General features: G+C 35.3%; 1 protein-coding gene across 1 annotated transcript in view; it reads right to left on the bottom strand.

The window, feature by feature from the left end:
- The window catches only part of WDR72 (WD repeat domain 72), a 116547-nt gene that overhangs the window by 35246 nt on the left and 66772 nt on the right, over positions 1–14529 (bottom strand). Inside the window, exons 16-17 of the mRNA XM_009643990.1 lie at positions 14362–14444; positions 7841–7952 (exon numbers count right to left, since the gene is read on the bottom strand). Coding sequence (XP_009642285.1) covers positions 7841–7952; positions 14362–14444 — 195 coding nt within the window. The remainder of the gene's footprint in view (positions 1–7840; positions 7953–14361; positions 14445–14529) is intronic.

Below are 14529 nucleotides of genomic sequence, written 5' to 3'. Positions count from 1 at the left end.
CTCCCCCTCTACTCTGCCCTGGTGAGACCCCACCTGGAGTACTGTGTCCAGCTCTGGGCTCCCCGGTTCAAGAAAGATGAGGAACTCCTAGAAAGAGTCCAGAGGAGAGCAACTAGGATGATAAAGGGACTGGAGCACCTCCCCTACGAGGAAACGTTGAGAGAGTTGGGCTTGTTCAGCCTGAAGAAGAGAAAACTGAGAGGGGACCTTATCAACACGTACAAATATCTTAAGGGCGGAAGTCACGAGGATGGAAGCAGTCTGTTTGCAGTGGTGTCCAGTGACAGGACTAGGGGCAACGGGTGCAAACTGAAACATAAGAGGTTTCAGTTGAATATGAGGAAAAACTTCTTTACTCTAAGGGTGACAGAGCACTGGAACAGGCTGCCCAGGGGTGTTGTGGAGTCTCCTTCTCTGGAGATATTCAAAGCCCGCCTGGACGAAGTCCTATGTAGAATGCTCTAGGAGCGCCTGCTTTAGCAGGGGGATTGGCCTAGATGATCTCCCGAGGTCCCTTCCAACCCTTGTGATTCTGTGATTCTGTAAGAACCAGCTTTCAAGTCTTCAAAGACTTGTGTTGTACTTTGCCTATACCGAATAAACTTCTAACTAAACAATAGAGACTAACAATGAACCAATGATAATTTTATGTCTGCATTACAGCCCAAAAAAAAGAGAGCATTAACTTTTAAAGATCTAAATAGAAGGTATATTAGAGATTCTTCCCATTCAGTAAACACTGAAAAAAGCACATAGAAAACAAAATTGTCCAAACTATATTGTGCATTTGAATTTAGAATACATGTCATCCTTACTGCCTCCTTGACCAGTGAATCCTATCCTTCCTAATGTTTTGGAGGAGTCTGAGATGGCGCCTGTACAATTTGATTTTGTGTAAAAATACACACCAAATCTGATTTCTGCTACATTAAGGAGTTCTCTGGTAAAATATATGACGCATGGAATGAAATAAGCTGTAGTTCTAGAACAAGTCTTTAAGCTTACTTCCTTTAGTACTTGACCACTAATATTAAAGACTACTGGATCAAAATACAGTTTTAATTGGATATATAGGACATGATACAGTGGTATAGTTAAACCGCAGGTTAGATGCTAAAATATAACATTGATTTGTATTCTTTTACTGGAAATATTTGTAATATGAAACTAGGATATAATACCCTCATTTTAAATGCATATTCAGTACAGAGGAAAGCTACTTGCTGTCACCAGCTTATACTCAAAGTCCATTCATCAAACAAATGCTAGATTAATTGGTTTGCTGTTTCAAGAACTAAAATGAGACTACAGATGAATCTAATTCTCATTAATAGTGATGAAATGTAGATTATACAATCATTTCTTACACTCCTTATTGCTAATGCACACACACACAAAATTGGCCTGCCAGAGAATTTTTTAAAACAGCCTGAATTAAGTCTAATAGTTTAATGAATTTTGTTATGTGCATGAACTTGTCCAAGAGCACAAAACTTCAGTTCCATCTAAAAAAAATTCTGTTCTTATGGGCTGAAATGCTTGTACTAATAGGAATAGAATGGACAGAGAAAGGAAATTTCATTTTGCAGATAATTTTTAACATTCTTGTTTCTCAGGAAAATTAGAAAATGAAAGATGGGAGTGTAAAGGAATAAAACAGTCTGGAATAATCCAGGTGGAAGAAATAACCCTCTTCTGTTGCATATTAAACTGGAAAAATGTGAGAGATGGCAGACAGGAAGATCTCTGAAGCCAGAAGTCAAACCAGTTGAAAAGTAACAACTGCAAGAAAACACAGTCTTAGCATTTGGTTCAGATGTTGCTCTAAAACTGAAGTTTGGATATACTTCAATGCACAGAGACTACAGAGGAAGAGGGACAGTTTTGATAAATTTGAGATACTACATTTTAATCACATATACTGTGAGGCTCAGAAGGATGTTTCAGTGTATACATTTTAGAGGATCCATGTATGAAAAGAATTCCTGAAGTATAAAGATTTCTTCATATCAACACTCTCACTCATTTTACCAAACCCTATGCTTACCTCATGACAATGGTAGCCTTATTCAGATATGACTCTACTTTGACCTAACCAGATCAGCTCTCACTACATTTTGTAAACAAAATTTTTATAATGCAGAATTGTTGTTGTTTAAAATAATTTAGGGTGGGTTCATGCAAATATAATTTTATCACTACTAAGTGCAATCTATTTGTCCTATTGCACTTCTTGGCCAGTGGAAACATAAGGTCTGAAGACATACTCTAGATCTTCACATGCCAAACTGAAGATACTTAATCTCAATACCCTTGAAAAATTGAACTGGTTCCTCTGAAGCAATAAAATCTTTAAACAGCCTGCATAGGGTAAATCACCTTAGGTTCCTTCAAATATTTGCATATAAAAAAAAAATCAGTAAAATTTGTGAGTTTAACAAATAGGTTATAAGAACTAACCCTTCGCTTGCTTTCCTTTAGGATATCTCTCATAATGGAAAGATGCTTCTAATTGTCTTTGGGGTTTTGGTTTTTTTTTTTTTTTTAAATGTGATTTAAATGTGCTAAAAAGGAGCATTTTCTCTTATGCTCTTTAAAACCCACGCTGCTGGGATACCTGGACTCTTAACTGCTTGTGCATTTACTGATTTCTCTCCTCAATTTCTTTAAACCCCAAATCATGCAAACTCAAAATTTCCACATTTCCTATTCCATCTTTATCATACCAGGAATGGGATCAAATTATATTCCTGAATTTTTTTAATCAGCAACCAGTTTCCTGGTTATGACTTCCGTTGGAAAACTGCTAACCTTTTGTATAAGTTCTCATTGCCAAGCTTCTATTATAATTTTCTTTCCATTTTTCTAAACATTTTTCTTTTTACCTCAAGTTCTTTTGTATCCCATTGTCCTCTTCTTTTTAGCTTTTTCTTCTTTTGTTTAGCAGAAATCCTCCCATGAGTCCCCCCCCGCCACCCTAACTTAATTCCCAATTGTACAAGTCGTCAATCCATAAGAGAAGGGAGATTTCCCAAGAGCTTCACCAATAGCTTTCATTTTCTGGGTATGTACATTTCTAGGACTCTGGCTAATTTTATCTGGACACCTTTTTCCAGATTTTGCTTGATTACTTCATTCATGTCAGATATGGAACCCAGCCACAGCAAGGCAAGCAGTTTCAAAGACTGAATATATTGCATATGTCGCAAGCCCAAATCCAAACTTGAAACTAATGCAGTGAGGGAAATGTAAGGATATGAGGACAGATGTATGTTTATCCGAATGTGAAATATTAAGCCAGAAATTGATTCCTCAGATGTTGTTCAAGCTTTCTGGGCATGTAATATTTCACCAGAACACAAACAATATGAATTAGATTAATGTGGTTATAGTAAATAAGAATATCAATGCATTTTACACCCCTGAAAGTTATTTCCCCGGCAATCAGGCAACCAAGGACAAGCTTTCATTGAAATCCTGTGTAAACATTATGATATTAATGGTCCAAACAGACTAATGCTCAGAGTCAGGGTTGTCTTTTGGGTCTTTTTTGTTTAAATACAGAGTCAGAATGTATATTTGGACTAATATGAAAAGGCAGTGGGTTGTAACAAGGTGACAATATGAACCCTTCTCCTTATCTGCACTTCCTTGACAAACCTTAAGACTTTGCAAGCACTCAAGATTCATTTGCTATAAAGACAGACATAGTCATAGAATGACTTCCTAAAAATTGACATAAAGAAGTTGTCTGCGACTGGACAGATCTCCGGAACCCAGACAACAGAAGTGTTTGAAACCCTCTGCTGCAGGTCACTTTCTAGTGAACAGAAGCTGTTATATCCTGCCTTTCATTGATTTACCATTACTGAATGGATTCCTCATTTTAACAAAACATATTGTTATATTCTAGATAAGTCTTTGACAATTCTTTACACTAACCTATGGAATTCAATTGCCACCATTAATTTCACTCTGGTATTTATCAGCAGAAGCTTTTTTCCTGCAAGAACCAATTTATAAAGAGCTCCAAAACCACATATAAAAGATGAGGTTATAGCTAATAGCTTTCAAATATACTTAAAAGCTTGAATCATTAGCAGTTTCTTAAACAAGGGATTTTTAAGTGTAAACCAGAATTTACTGCAAGCTAGTCTTAGTGGTGTGATTTTTCACTTTTAAATTTTTCACAAATCTAAGAGGCAGTTAAAATAATATTCTGTATTTAGGAATAAAGCCCTTACTTTATGCTTCCCTTTCACTTCTCCAGCTTTTAGCATTCCGGGAGTATGACAGTTTCTCAATTTAATATCTGAGCATGAACATCTTAAACACATTTATCCTTACAATTTGCTTAAAAGGTAAATAGATCCAATTCTTCACATTTTACAAAAAATTGAGGCACACAATTCCAGAAGAACTTATATGTTATAGTGCTGTTTCAGATAAGACTGCTTTGGCTCCCTATACATTAGAAGAAATAGGTATCCAAGGATGGCACATACAATGGATCTTTTAGCTACTGCAGTAAAGCAGTTTCCTACGCGTAACACACCTGGAGTGAGGGAATCTCATTTCTAACTCTTAACCTTGCAAACATTTTGAGATTTCCATGAGAAGTGAAATAATTCCTGTAGATGACTCACCGCAGAATGCCTTGAGGATAAGCAATGAATTACTGTTGAGGAAGATATGGGTTCAAATCAACTATAGGAGGGACTATCCAATTTCTTTGCATCCCATCACCAGGCTATTGAACGAGAACAGTGGTATTTACCACCATTTTCCTCCAGTCAAAGAAGTTCTGCACATGGCTGAGCAGAATGTCATATGATCAAATACTACAAATGAAAAATGAATGAAGAATGCCAGCAAACTTAGTTCCTCTTGGTTTATGCAAATGGAAGTGGATAAAGAGATTCTTAAGATTTTAAAAATCACTGCCCCTGACCCACATGGCAGTGGAAAGCAATACCACACTGACAACCTGTTAAATGGTACCATTAACTTGAGATTATCAGTGTTCAGGAAAAAGGCAAGAAGGAATAAAGTGCAATATACTTTTTCAGAATTATGATGAATGTCAAAAAAATTAGGGGAAACCTCAGCTTCTTTGAAGAAATGAAGCAAAGCTTGCAGAAATCAATGGTAAGATTGCTATCAATATGTTTGGAACTGGTCCAAAATTATTATCTCTGACATTAACATAAAGAAATTGCAGCTGTTTGCATTTATATTTCCTTTTAGCAACAATGGGAGAATGTACTAGAACAGAACACAGTTAACCCTTTCACTGGCATGCTTTACATGAACAGCTTTTCCAATTCCTTAGCTTTGTTTCTGGAAAAATATAATATGTTGGGATGTGGTTTTGGTTTTTTTTTTGGTTTTTTTTAACATAAAATTCTGTCTATATGTAGCCACAGAGAAAAATATGTCATTTTAAAATCACTCAGCAAGTGAAGCTGTTTTCTAAATGCTATCACACTTAACCATGAAGTAAGGATACAGGAGCATCCTAAGGATTAAGAAGCTTTCTAAAAAAACAACTATATAATATACTATAAACTTCAAAGATGATAAAATCTGAAGGCCAAATTCTGGAAGTTCTGTTAGTATTTTTAAAGAAAACTTCTATCTACTTCAGTGTTGAGTTAAACAAGGTTAAATATATCCAGATCAAATCTGTTAATTCCAATTAAACAAGAATGCAATACAGTACAATGATGATGGCAGCCAAGATTCAGATACTTTTACTTTGGGTCAGAGTGCATGATCCCAGTCTTGAATTATGACTTAAAAACCCAAAAAAGTGTTTAACCTTTACCTTGATGTTGTACAGGATGACAGCTACTGTACAACCCATAAATACAGAGAATTTAATAAGATATGTGATGACATACCTATCAGATCAATGACTAAAACCAGACATAATTACTTGTCTTAGTAATTACACTGGTGGTGGACTTACTCCTGGATGAGATTTTAATAATTTCTGCATATCATTGCATGCCACAAATAGCTTTACTCTAACATAGTAGAAATCACAAAAAATTGTTCAATTCTGAATAAACCCATCAAGTTTTGTAGTGACTATCAGAAAACCATATAAACCAAACCAAGAATATTTGTGCTATTTACGTACTGTGATAAATAATGTAACAAGCTAAAACATGAATGGAAATGAGAACAAAAGAAAGCTAATATAATATTAAATGCTCATAGCGTAACATCTCTTTCCCAGTCTTCCTGTATGTTTTCTGCCTATTCCAGAATACATTAAAATTGCTGAACAATATGTCAAAAACCCCACTTTGTTTTACAGTGTATATTTATCTAGTTCATATCATGAAGTATGAAAAAAGTCCTAGCCAGTATAAATGCATATGAATACTGTGCCCATTCTAGCAAAGCAATTTTCTAGTGGTTTGTTGAATAACCTTCAAATAATAGGGTTAAGAACAAAAAGACAGTAAAAATCTTTACTAGAAATACAAACAACCAAATTCCCCTTTCAGAGAGTGGAAAGCTGAAGTAACTCCCCTGAATTCATAACTTGTGTGAGCTTTAATACTTAATTAGAATTAAACAACTGTTGACTACTAGACTTTCATAATCATACCAGCACTCCTTACACAACAGAAATGTTTTTTCATCTAGTGTAGAAGATTTTGAAACAAACCTAAAGACCTAAACACATCTGGAGTTTGCAGATATCTGCATCTGCAACTTCCAGTTAGTCCCATTTTTGTTGTAACCCACATCAAAACACCACATTGAAATACATGCTGAAAATTCGTGAAATTTGAAATCAAAGCCACACATGAACTTTACAGCTGGGAATGTTCTAGTTACAATGCATCTTGTCCCAAACCACATAAAATTATTCAAAGCAATTTTCAATGTAAGCAAAGTATAAACTCATATATGACAATTATTCAAAGTGTTTGGAGTTTCACTACATTCCAACAGTCCAAATTATAGAGATACTGTTTTGTTTCATGGCCTGAAGCAGTATCACTGATCATTTTTAGTATCCTGGAACAAGCAGATCAGTAACAAATTTTCATGACAGACACACACACTCAATGAGATTATAAATTAGTTTCCCCAAGAGAAGGCTCACTAATAAGATTGGATCTAAAATTTAGGTCACTTAATTTTAAGACTCAGCTAATGGGCTAAAAAAATGAGTATAACTTCATAACATAAATTCAGGTTCAATCTTTTTTACCATAAACATTAGCACCATTGTAAAGTTGCAAAGAGTAAGCTTCTTATAAAATGAAATGATCTAATTGTAAAATGCATTTGATATCTCCTTGCAGGGAGGTTATTTCTAAAAGAAAAATAAAATATTCTGTATTACATTATGAAGTTATAAAATTTAAGCAATTAATTTTTAGTGCTGTATAAGTTCTGATGTCATTGAAAAGATAAATTTGTAAAACCTCATTTCAGTATGATTTACTGATACTATTTCAAACACACTGCTTCTGTTATTTGCAAGTGTATTTACAATACCAGAGCTACCATACAATCCAAGAAACTTTACCTTTTCTTCTTTAATGTTCAGTGATGATGAGAGAGAGTGAAAGTCCTTTAAATCCTTGACAATCATATGAGAAAACTCATAGCCTGGTAAGGTCAGAAATAGGCCGTTTGGCTTGTCTTGCACAGAAATAATGTATTATGAACTCATACTCCTAACTTGTTCTAAGTACTAGAGAAAGTTCCTCTAAAAGAATATACCAATAAATTTTCCATCTACACAGCAAAGAAACATTTTGAATGTGTTGCAAATCCCTCTCCTCAGTCTTTGGCAGTGTCTGCAACTTACCATTTCCATTCTTGACTATGGCCAATGGCTCTCTGCAGATTGCCGTCTTTCTCAAGGTATTCATAGTCCTTTGAACTTCTGCCAGCAGCACTGCTTGCATTGCCTCAATAATCTGTCATAAATGCAAATTATTATTGGATGATATCAGTGCTTCAATTATTTATCTAAGCATTTCACAATTTTAAATAACCTCTTCAAAGTTTTAAGACTGCTCCAGTGAATGTCATTAGAAAGTCAACACTTATCAGTATCTTTCAGACAGTGATGATCACGTGTCTAACATATATATTGAGAAATAAATATTAACTGGATATCAATAAAATGGTGCAAGTTGTCAATTGTGACTGCTTCCCGCTAATTAAACATTCATTTTCTTTAATCTCAAAACTAGAGTCAGTCACCTACTGCCTCCTTGATTTCAAGGGGTCATGAAAATATATATTAGTAAAGCACATGGTGATAACAGCTAATAAGAAATATCCTATTTTTTCCTATAATGTGTGCAAAAATGCTTCATAGATTAAGAACCTTGTATTTTGACTTTTAGAATTTTTGGTGTCTAGCCTCTCTCCAGAAAGCTGTTTTGTTATTAGTGCCAATTCTCTATTCCTCTAGCTCAAACACGATAATGTTTGTCTAACACAAAGAGAAATACCATTCCTCAACCCCTTTTTATCCAAAAGAAACATCTGCTGGAATTATGAAGAGCCTATAAAAGGCACTTGCAATAGCTGATGCACCACATATGGGTGTTAAGGCAATGCACCGTGGAGACTGTATGATGGAGTTACTACTTTCCTTCTCTTTAGCAGAAAAGCCCCAAGAGAAGTAAGAAAATTTAAACACCTAAAATGTTTATAAAGCACGTGAAGACCCTACACAATGGACCCAAACTTTTGAAATCCTTACTCAGTCTAAGTTTCAGCATGGTGCAGAATGGCAGCATGCGTACTTTCTCCTCATTCATAAAAGAAATACAGGTTTTCCCCCTCAGCAAGGTATTCATTCTCAAGTACATGAAATTTCCTGAGACAGAAACATTCTAAAGTTCCCAGGACAGTGTACGGCACCTCAATTTAAATATGAATTTAAATTGAACATGAAAATTCTAAAGTTAATATATTTATATTATAAGCATCTTATGTTTATATAATTACATTATAAACAATCTATTAAAAATTATTTAAGTTTAATATGAATTGAAGTTTATATGCAGACTCCCTCAAACTGCCTGGAAGAGAGACCATTTCATCTCATTAATCAAGTACAGTGAATTCATGGGCTGTCCTCTATCGCATTTCTAGCTGCCCTTGTAAATTCAAATCATTAAGTAGAACAAAGGCTGTAGGTGTCCTTTGTGACAAAATCCTTTATTGTAGGCAAGCACACCATAGTCAGGTCCACAGTGTGAAAGTTCACAGCAAGTGAACCCAGCCCTATGTGTTTTAACATAGCACAAACCTTCATCTTGTCGTAATAGCACTTTATTTTACAGGGGAAACCAAAGGCAGTTTCCAATTCCTCACATCCATACAGCCCTGAGCTTTGGGGATTACAGATCCTGACTTTACAGCAGACTCTTACAATATATCTACAATAATTAAGAAAAAGAAGGAAACACAGACACGTTGTCATTGTCCAGGGAAAAATTTTGGACAAAAAAATTCTTAGAGGTACACAAAAGAATTGCACACATTATGTCCTTTTATATGGTGTTCTCATCTGCTAAGAACCTGTCACTAATCTGGATCAGATATTCATTACCCATACTATTGCTGTGTACGCCAGCCAGGCAGCATTTGTAGCATGTAATTTCCTCTAACATCTTAAAATGGAATAATAAAACTCTGTAGCAAATGGCACATGATACTGTAGAGGCACCTGGACAACTCGGCACGCTACTTGTCTTGAATCTGCATTTCTACAATGCTCAGTGTGGTTTCACATGTTCAGTTTTCTCCTCTCACTGCATCTTCCCCAAGAATTCATACACCTCATCTGTCATTATCACCAAGCTTAAAAATCTCCAGAAGCTTTGCCTGTTTCTAAAACAAAGCAAATCTACATAACCACCTTTCATTTTCTCTGATAGTTTCCACTTTATCTTTAGCATCCTTTTGGATTAAATACACATTGGCTATCTTGTTGGCTACTAATAAACGTGCTCATTTCCCCCCCCACCCCCCCCCCCCCCCCATAATTGTAACCACTGTTGTAAGTACTAGCTGCTTTTATTTGGGATTGTGAAATATGACAGAAATTATGCTTCTATTATGCCCAAGAAAATATAAACAGCATATACCCAACTATAAAGACAGATATTAAAGAGTGAAAGGCAACTTTGATTCTGCAGCAGCAATACTAGAGAACAATTCAAAGAGACAAGTGAACAAAAGTTGAGGCAAGCTGTACTGTTACATCTATACTGTTATACTAGCTTTCCTTTCTACACTTTATCAATTACTTCCAAGGATTACTATTCTCTTTATAATGAGTGGGTCTAAGGAGAGAAGTCAATAGACATCACTCCTGGTTATTGCTCAGGCCATAACCTCTACAGGGCTGAGCCCTGCAGAAACTGCCTCCCAGATGCCTCCATAACACAGTCACATCAGGGAGCAAAAAAATACAAATCAAAGCATCAGACTTGTATTATCCAGTCCACTTTCCTCTAATTCTGGATAGTAACTGTCAGAAGAGTTGTCTAGACACTTATTCTGAAGTAATTTGGCTTCAGGTAGAGTAAAACACTGTAAAAACAAATGCATTCAGAGCTTGTTAGAGAAATTACTGTAAACTTGGGCATCAGTAAAGACAGTACTAGTTTATCAGTACTACTCTCTACAGTGGCCTTAACATGAAGTGGTTCATTCTTTGAAAGTAAAGTCCTTTGTAATATATCTCAGATTCATCCCACCTTATTTTAGATATTAATGGAACTGAAGTAACTGAAGTGCAAAAAATACAGGTGCACTGTAGAAATTAATAGAAAGAGATGTGAAAGTCCCGAGATGATTCATTCCTCCTAAAATCTCAGCAGTCCCTCCACAGTGTTTATCTTTTTCCACTGGTAAAAGGACAAGGCTAAACCAACTATATTCCTCATGCAGATGATTATGTCAGATCTAAACATGGCATCAACAGTGTTCCTAAGGCAAGACTGTGCTAAATAGCTAGCTGATAATACAGCATACAAATTTTCTTGTACAGAAAAAGAATACTGCAACATCAGGATGGCAGTAGAGTACTTCCAAATCAGGACCTAGATGTTGTACACTGAAGCTGTATAAACTGTATTTCTGATGATGCTCCTGAATTAATGCATTCAGGTTTTAACAAGTTCTTATTACTTGGGACTATACAACAGGACTGTTTCAAGGTTAGAGCTGACTTATGTCCAGATAGCTCAGAACTAGGAGGAACCAATGTATGACTTCTACTGATTGCAAAGGCAATAGTAATAAATCTGATAAAGCTCAGGTATTTCTATATGGGTATGCCAAACCACAGAGCCCTGGTACTGCTGTACATAACAGCAAGGCAAACTGCTGAAGGCCCATAGATTGATGGGCACCCTGTGAGTATGACAGGCTGCCCACGTGTTGTCACGTAACTAAAATCCTTGTACATAGATGTGAAGAATGTACACATAAGATTGTGTTAGTGGAACTACTGACCTATTACAGTTTCATGCAAAACTCATTGCCATGACTGAATTTCTTTGCTGAGATTAGCACTGAAAATGGGAGGGCAGCTATGGAGACAGGGTCATTTACTCTGTTTTCCAAATGGTTGCCCAGCTCAGGGAGTAAGACACTGTAGAAGGAAGCTTACTTGGTTTATAATCATTTTGTGAAGAGATAAAGGAGTTCAGTCTTCGGGGAAGTCAACCTAACAAGAACTAACTGCATACAATGAGATTTAAAAAGACCTTAGAGCAGGAAAAAAAGGAAGCAAATTATTTCCTATTGTTTTCTTCCTCTTGAAATGCCTGAACATATGGAAAAGGCATTTCAACATCTATCATTTGAAGATTAAGGAGCTAGGAAGAGCAAGGAAATAATTATCAAAGAAATACCTCTGGCAGGAAAAGATATCCTTATATCTGCTAGAGTCAACAACAGGGAAAATGTTTTGATTCCACTGTAGTTTGGCTATTCTGATAACTTGTATCTTTAAGTTTTATTTTAATGTTCACCCTTTCAGCCAAAAAAAATCCATAAAACTGCAATAATATAGTAGTATTAATAAAAAAAAATAAAAATATAACCAATTGCCTATCACAGATAAAACTGAGGAACAGGCTATTTTAAGTATAGAGTAAGGACAATTAAGGGCAGAATTGCAACCGCTGCTTTCTCATATTAAATTTTTCAGGGCAAGCTTTTTTTTTATATCTATCTGAAAAGATGAGCACACGTAAGTAATTTCTGGGCAGAGCAGAAGTGTGGCAAGAAGCAGCTATATTTTATCTGAAAGAATAGCAAAACACATGAAGATTACCTTTATTTTAAAGTCATCTGGGAAAAAAATCCTAAAAAAATATTTTAAAAATATATGCGTTTTTAAAATTTAAGACAGAAAAAACCCTCCCCCTCAGCCCTTCAACTTCAACACATCAGTAGACCCCTGATCAATCATTTGCAGTGGTTTTTTTTCAGTTTCCCTGTTTGCACAGAATCTGTTGCCGTACTGTAAGGAGATCAGGAATCAATAAATGGCAAGTCCTTTGGGTCATGTCTGAGAGTCAGTATCCTCCACTGAAGATAACAATAAAAAAAGTTTTTAAAGGCAGGGTAACTGGTGATGTTTAGGGTAAATGTACATGAGTGCTTAATTAGGCTGCTCAGGATTAATCAATTGACCATAAATCCATGTTTGTATAAAGAAAGGTTTAACAAAGGCACCCTACTATTAACAAAAACTGTAATTTTGTATAAATCATCGGTTGCTGAATACTCACACCTATTGCCAACAGCACAAATTATTTTGAATGTTAAAATGTTTATGGCAGTTTGACTGCAGACAACCTGTCTGCACTACATCGCAGGTTAACAAAGCTTATTGCAACTATAAAACTGTGTCTGAATAATGTTAAAATTTGAGAAGCAGTGATAACATGCAGTACTTGACAATTTCAGTGTCTTAAATTTAAAGTCTTTTCAGGTAAAAAAAGTGTGAGGCAGCTTATTCCACTCCTTATCTTCCTGCACACTACCCTCCTGTGGCAGATAAGACCATTATCATCGTATAAACTGATCAGTCACTAAATTCATCAGAAAATATAAATACATAGATCTCACATAATCAGCTATGCCAGAAATACAAGTTTCATGGCTATACAACTGTATTTTACAAAGAGTTTCAGTGGCTGACCAGGTCAGCAAGAGATTATATGGATTTCATGTGACAATTGCAGCTATTGAAACTGAGGTCCTGTATTCAATTTTTTTTTTTTTTATTAAAAGGATTCAAAAAAGGAAAAAAAAATCTTATTGTAAGAGAAAGGGGGACAGTTTGTAAGGGAAGAAGAATGCTGAAATAATATGGAAGATGTGCAGACAGTGGGGATATAATAAACAACTGATAAGCTCAAGATAAAATGCTGAATTCAATTGAATGTGAATATTTGCAGAAGCCATTACTGTCTGTCTAATAGAACAGGGGAGCATCACTGCAGTAGCCCTGCACATGTCAGCTCTGGAAAATATTCTTTGCACTTGAAATGCTGCATTCAATTTTAAAAGTAACATCATAAAATAAACCTGTAAAAGGTATTTCCCTTTTCTGGAGTAAAATCCCTTGTGGTCATAGTATATTGTCTTGAGTTTTGTACTCCTGAACATTAACTCACTCAAGCAACCACACAACTTTATTTAAATGCATATTTCCAAAATGAAAAATGGTCTCTAGATATCACTGTTCAGACTATTTCACAGTTACCTGTCATTTCTCAAGAAACAGCAATTTATCTCTCAAGATATCAGATTCTTCGCTAACAATAGGCATGAGCTTCATCTGACCTGGGAACTCATAACTTTTCTAAATCATTCTTGAAGAGTGTTCTAATAAGGACTTGGAATTAATTATTTATCCTTTTAAGAAGGCATTTTCTGTTTCTTCTATAATAATACATTGGTATATGACACTGCACTTATTTTGGTCTTTATTTTCCTGGAGCATAAAATGACATTTGTAATGTAAGTTTCATCTGGTTGTTAGAGAACAGGTAACTCATTTTTTGAATAGGTATAATGAACAAGATCACCTAGATGAAAGACTAGTAGGACAGTTACTTTCCTATATCTAAACATGTACTTTAAGGCACAGTAGTTTCACAAGTAGTGAAATTTCATACTGAAATAATAATCTGCTTTCCATAGATCCGAATGGCACAATTTATGTAATAATTTCACCATAAATCCATAACTATTATGTCATGTTACAGATTCCAAATGCTAAATTACTGCCAGTGTTACTTAAGGATTACATTTCAACAACTGACACAGGCTATTTCCTACCTTTATAGATTGGTCACCCCAACAACTGATGAGTTTCAGCAATGAAACACTCCCAAGGTCTGGGGAATGATGTCTACTTTTACCTGAAAAATACATACATAATTTATGAACTGACAACATACATGGAACACCACAAATAGGTATTTAACATTTTTAATTTTTCACTTC

The sequence above is a fragment of the Egretta garzetta genome, unplaced genomic scaffold (genome assembly GCF_000687185.1).
Source record: "Egretta garzetta isolate BGI_Z169 unplaced genomic scaffold, ASM68718v1 scaffold287, whole genome shotgun sequence".
Taxonomy (NCBI): Eukaryota; Metazoa; Chordata; class Aves; order Pelecaniformes; family Ardeidae; genus Egretta; species Egretta garzetta.
The sequence above is the reverse complement of the archived record's forward strand: the minus strand, read 5'-3'. Positions and strand labels throughout refer to the sequence as shown.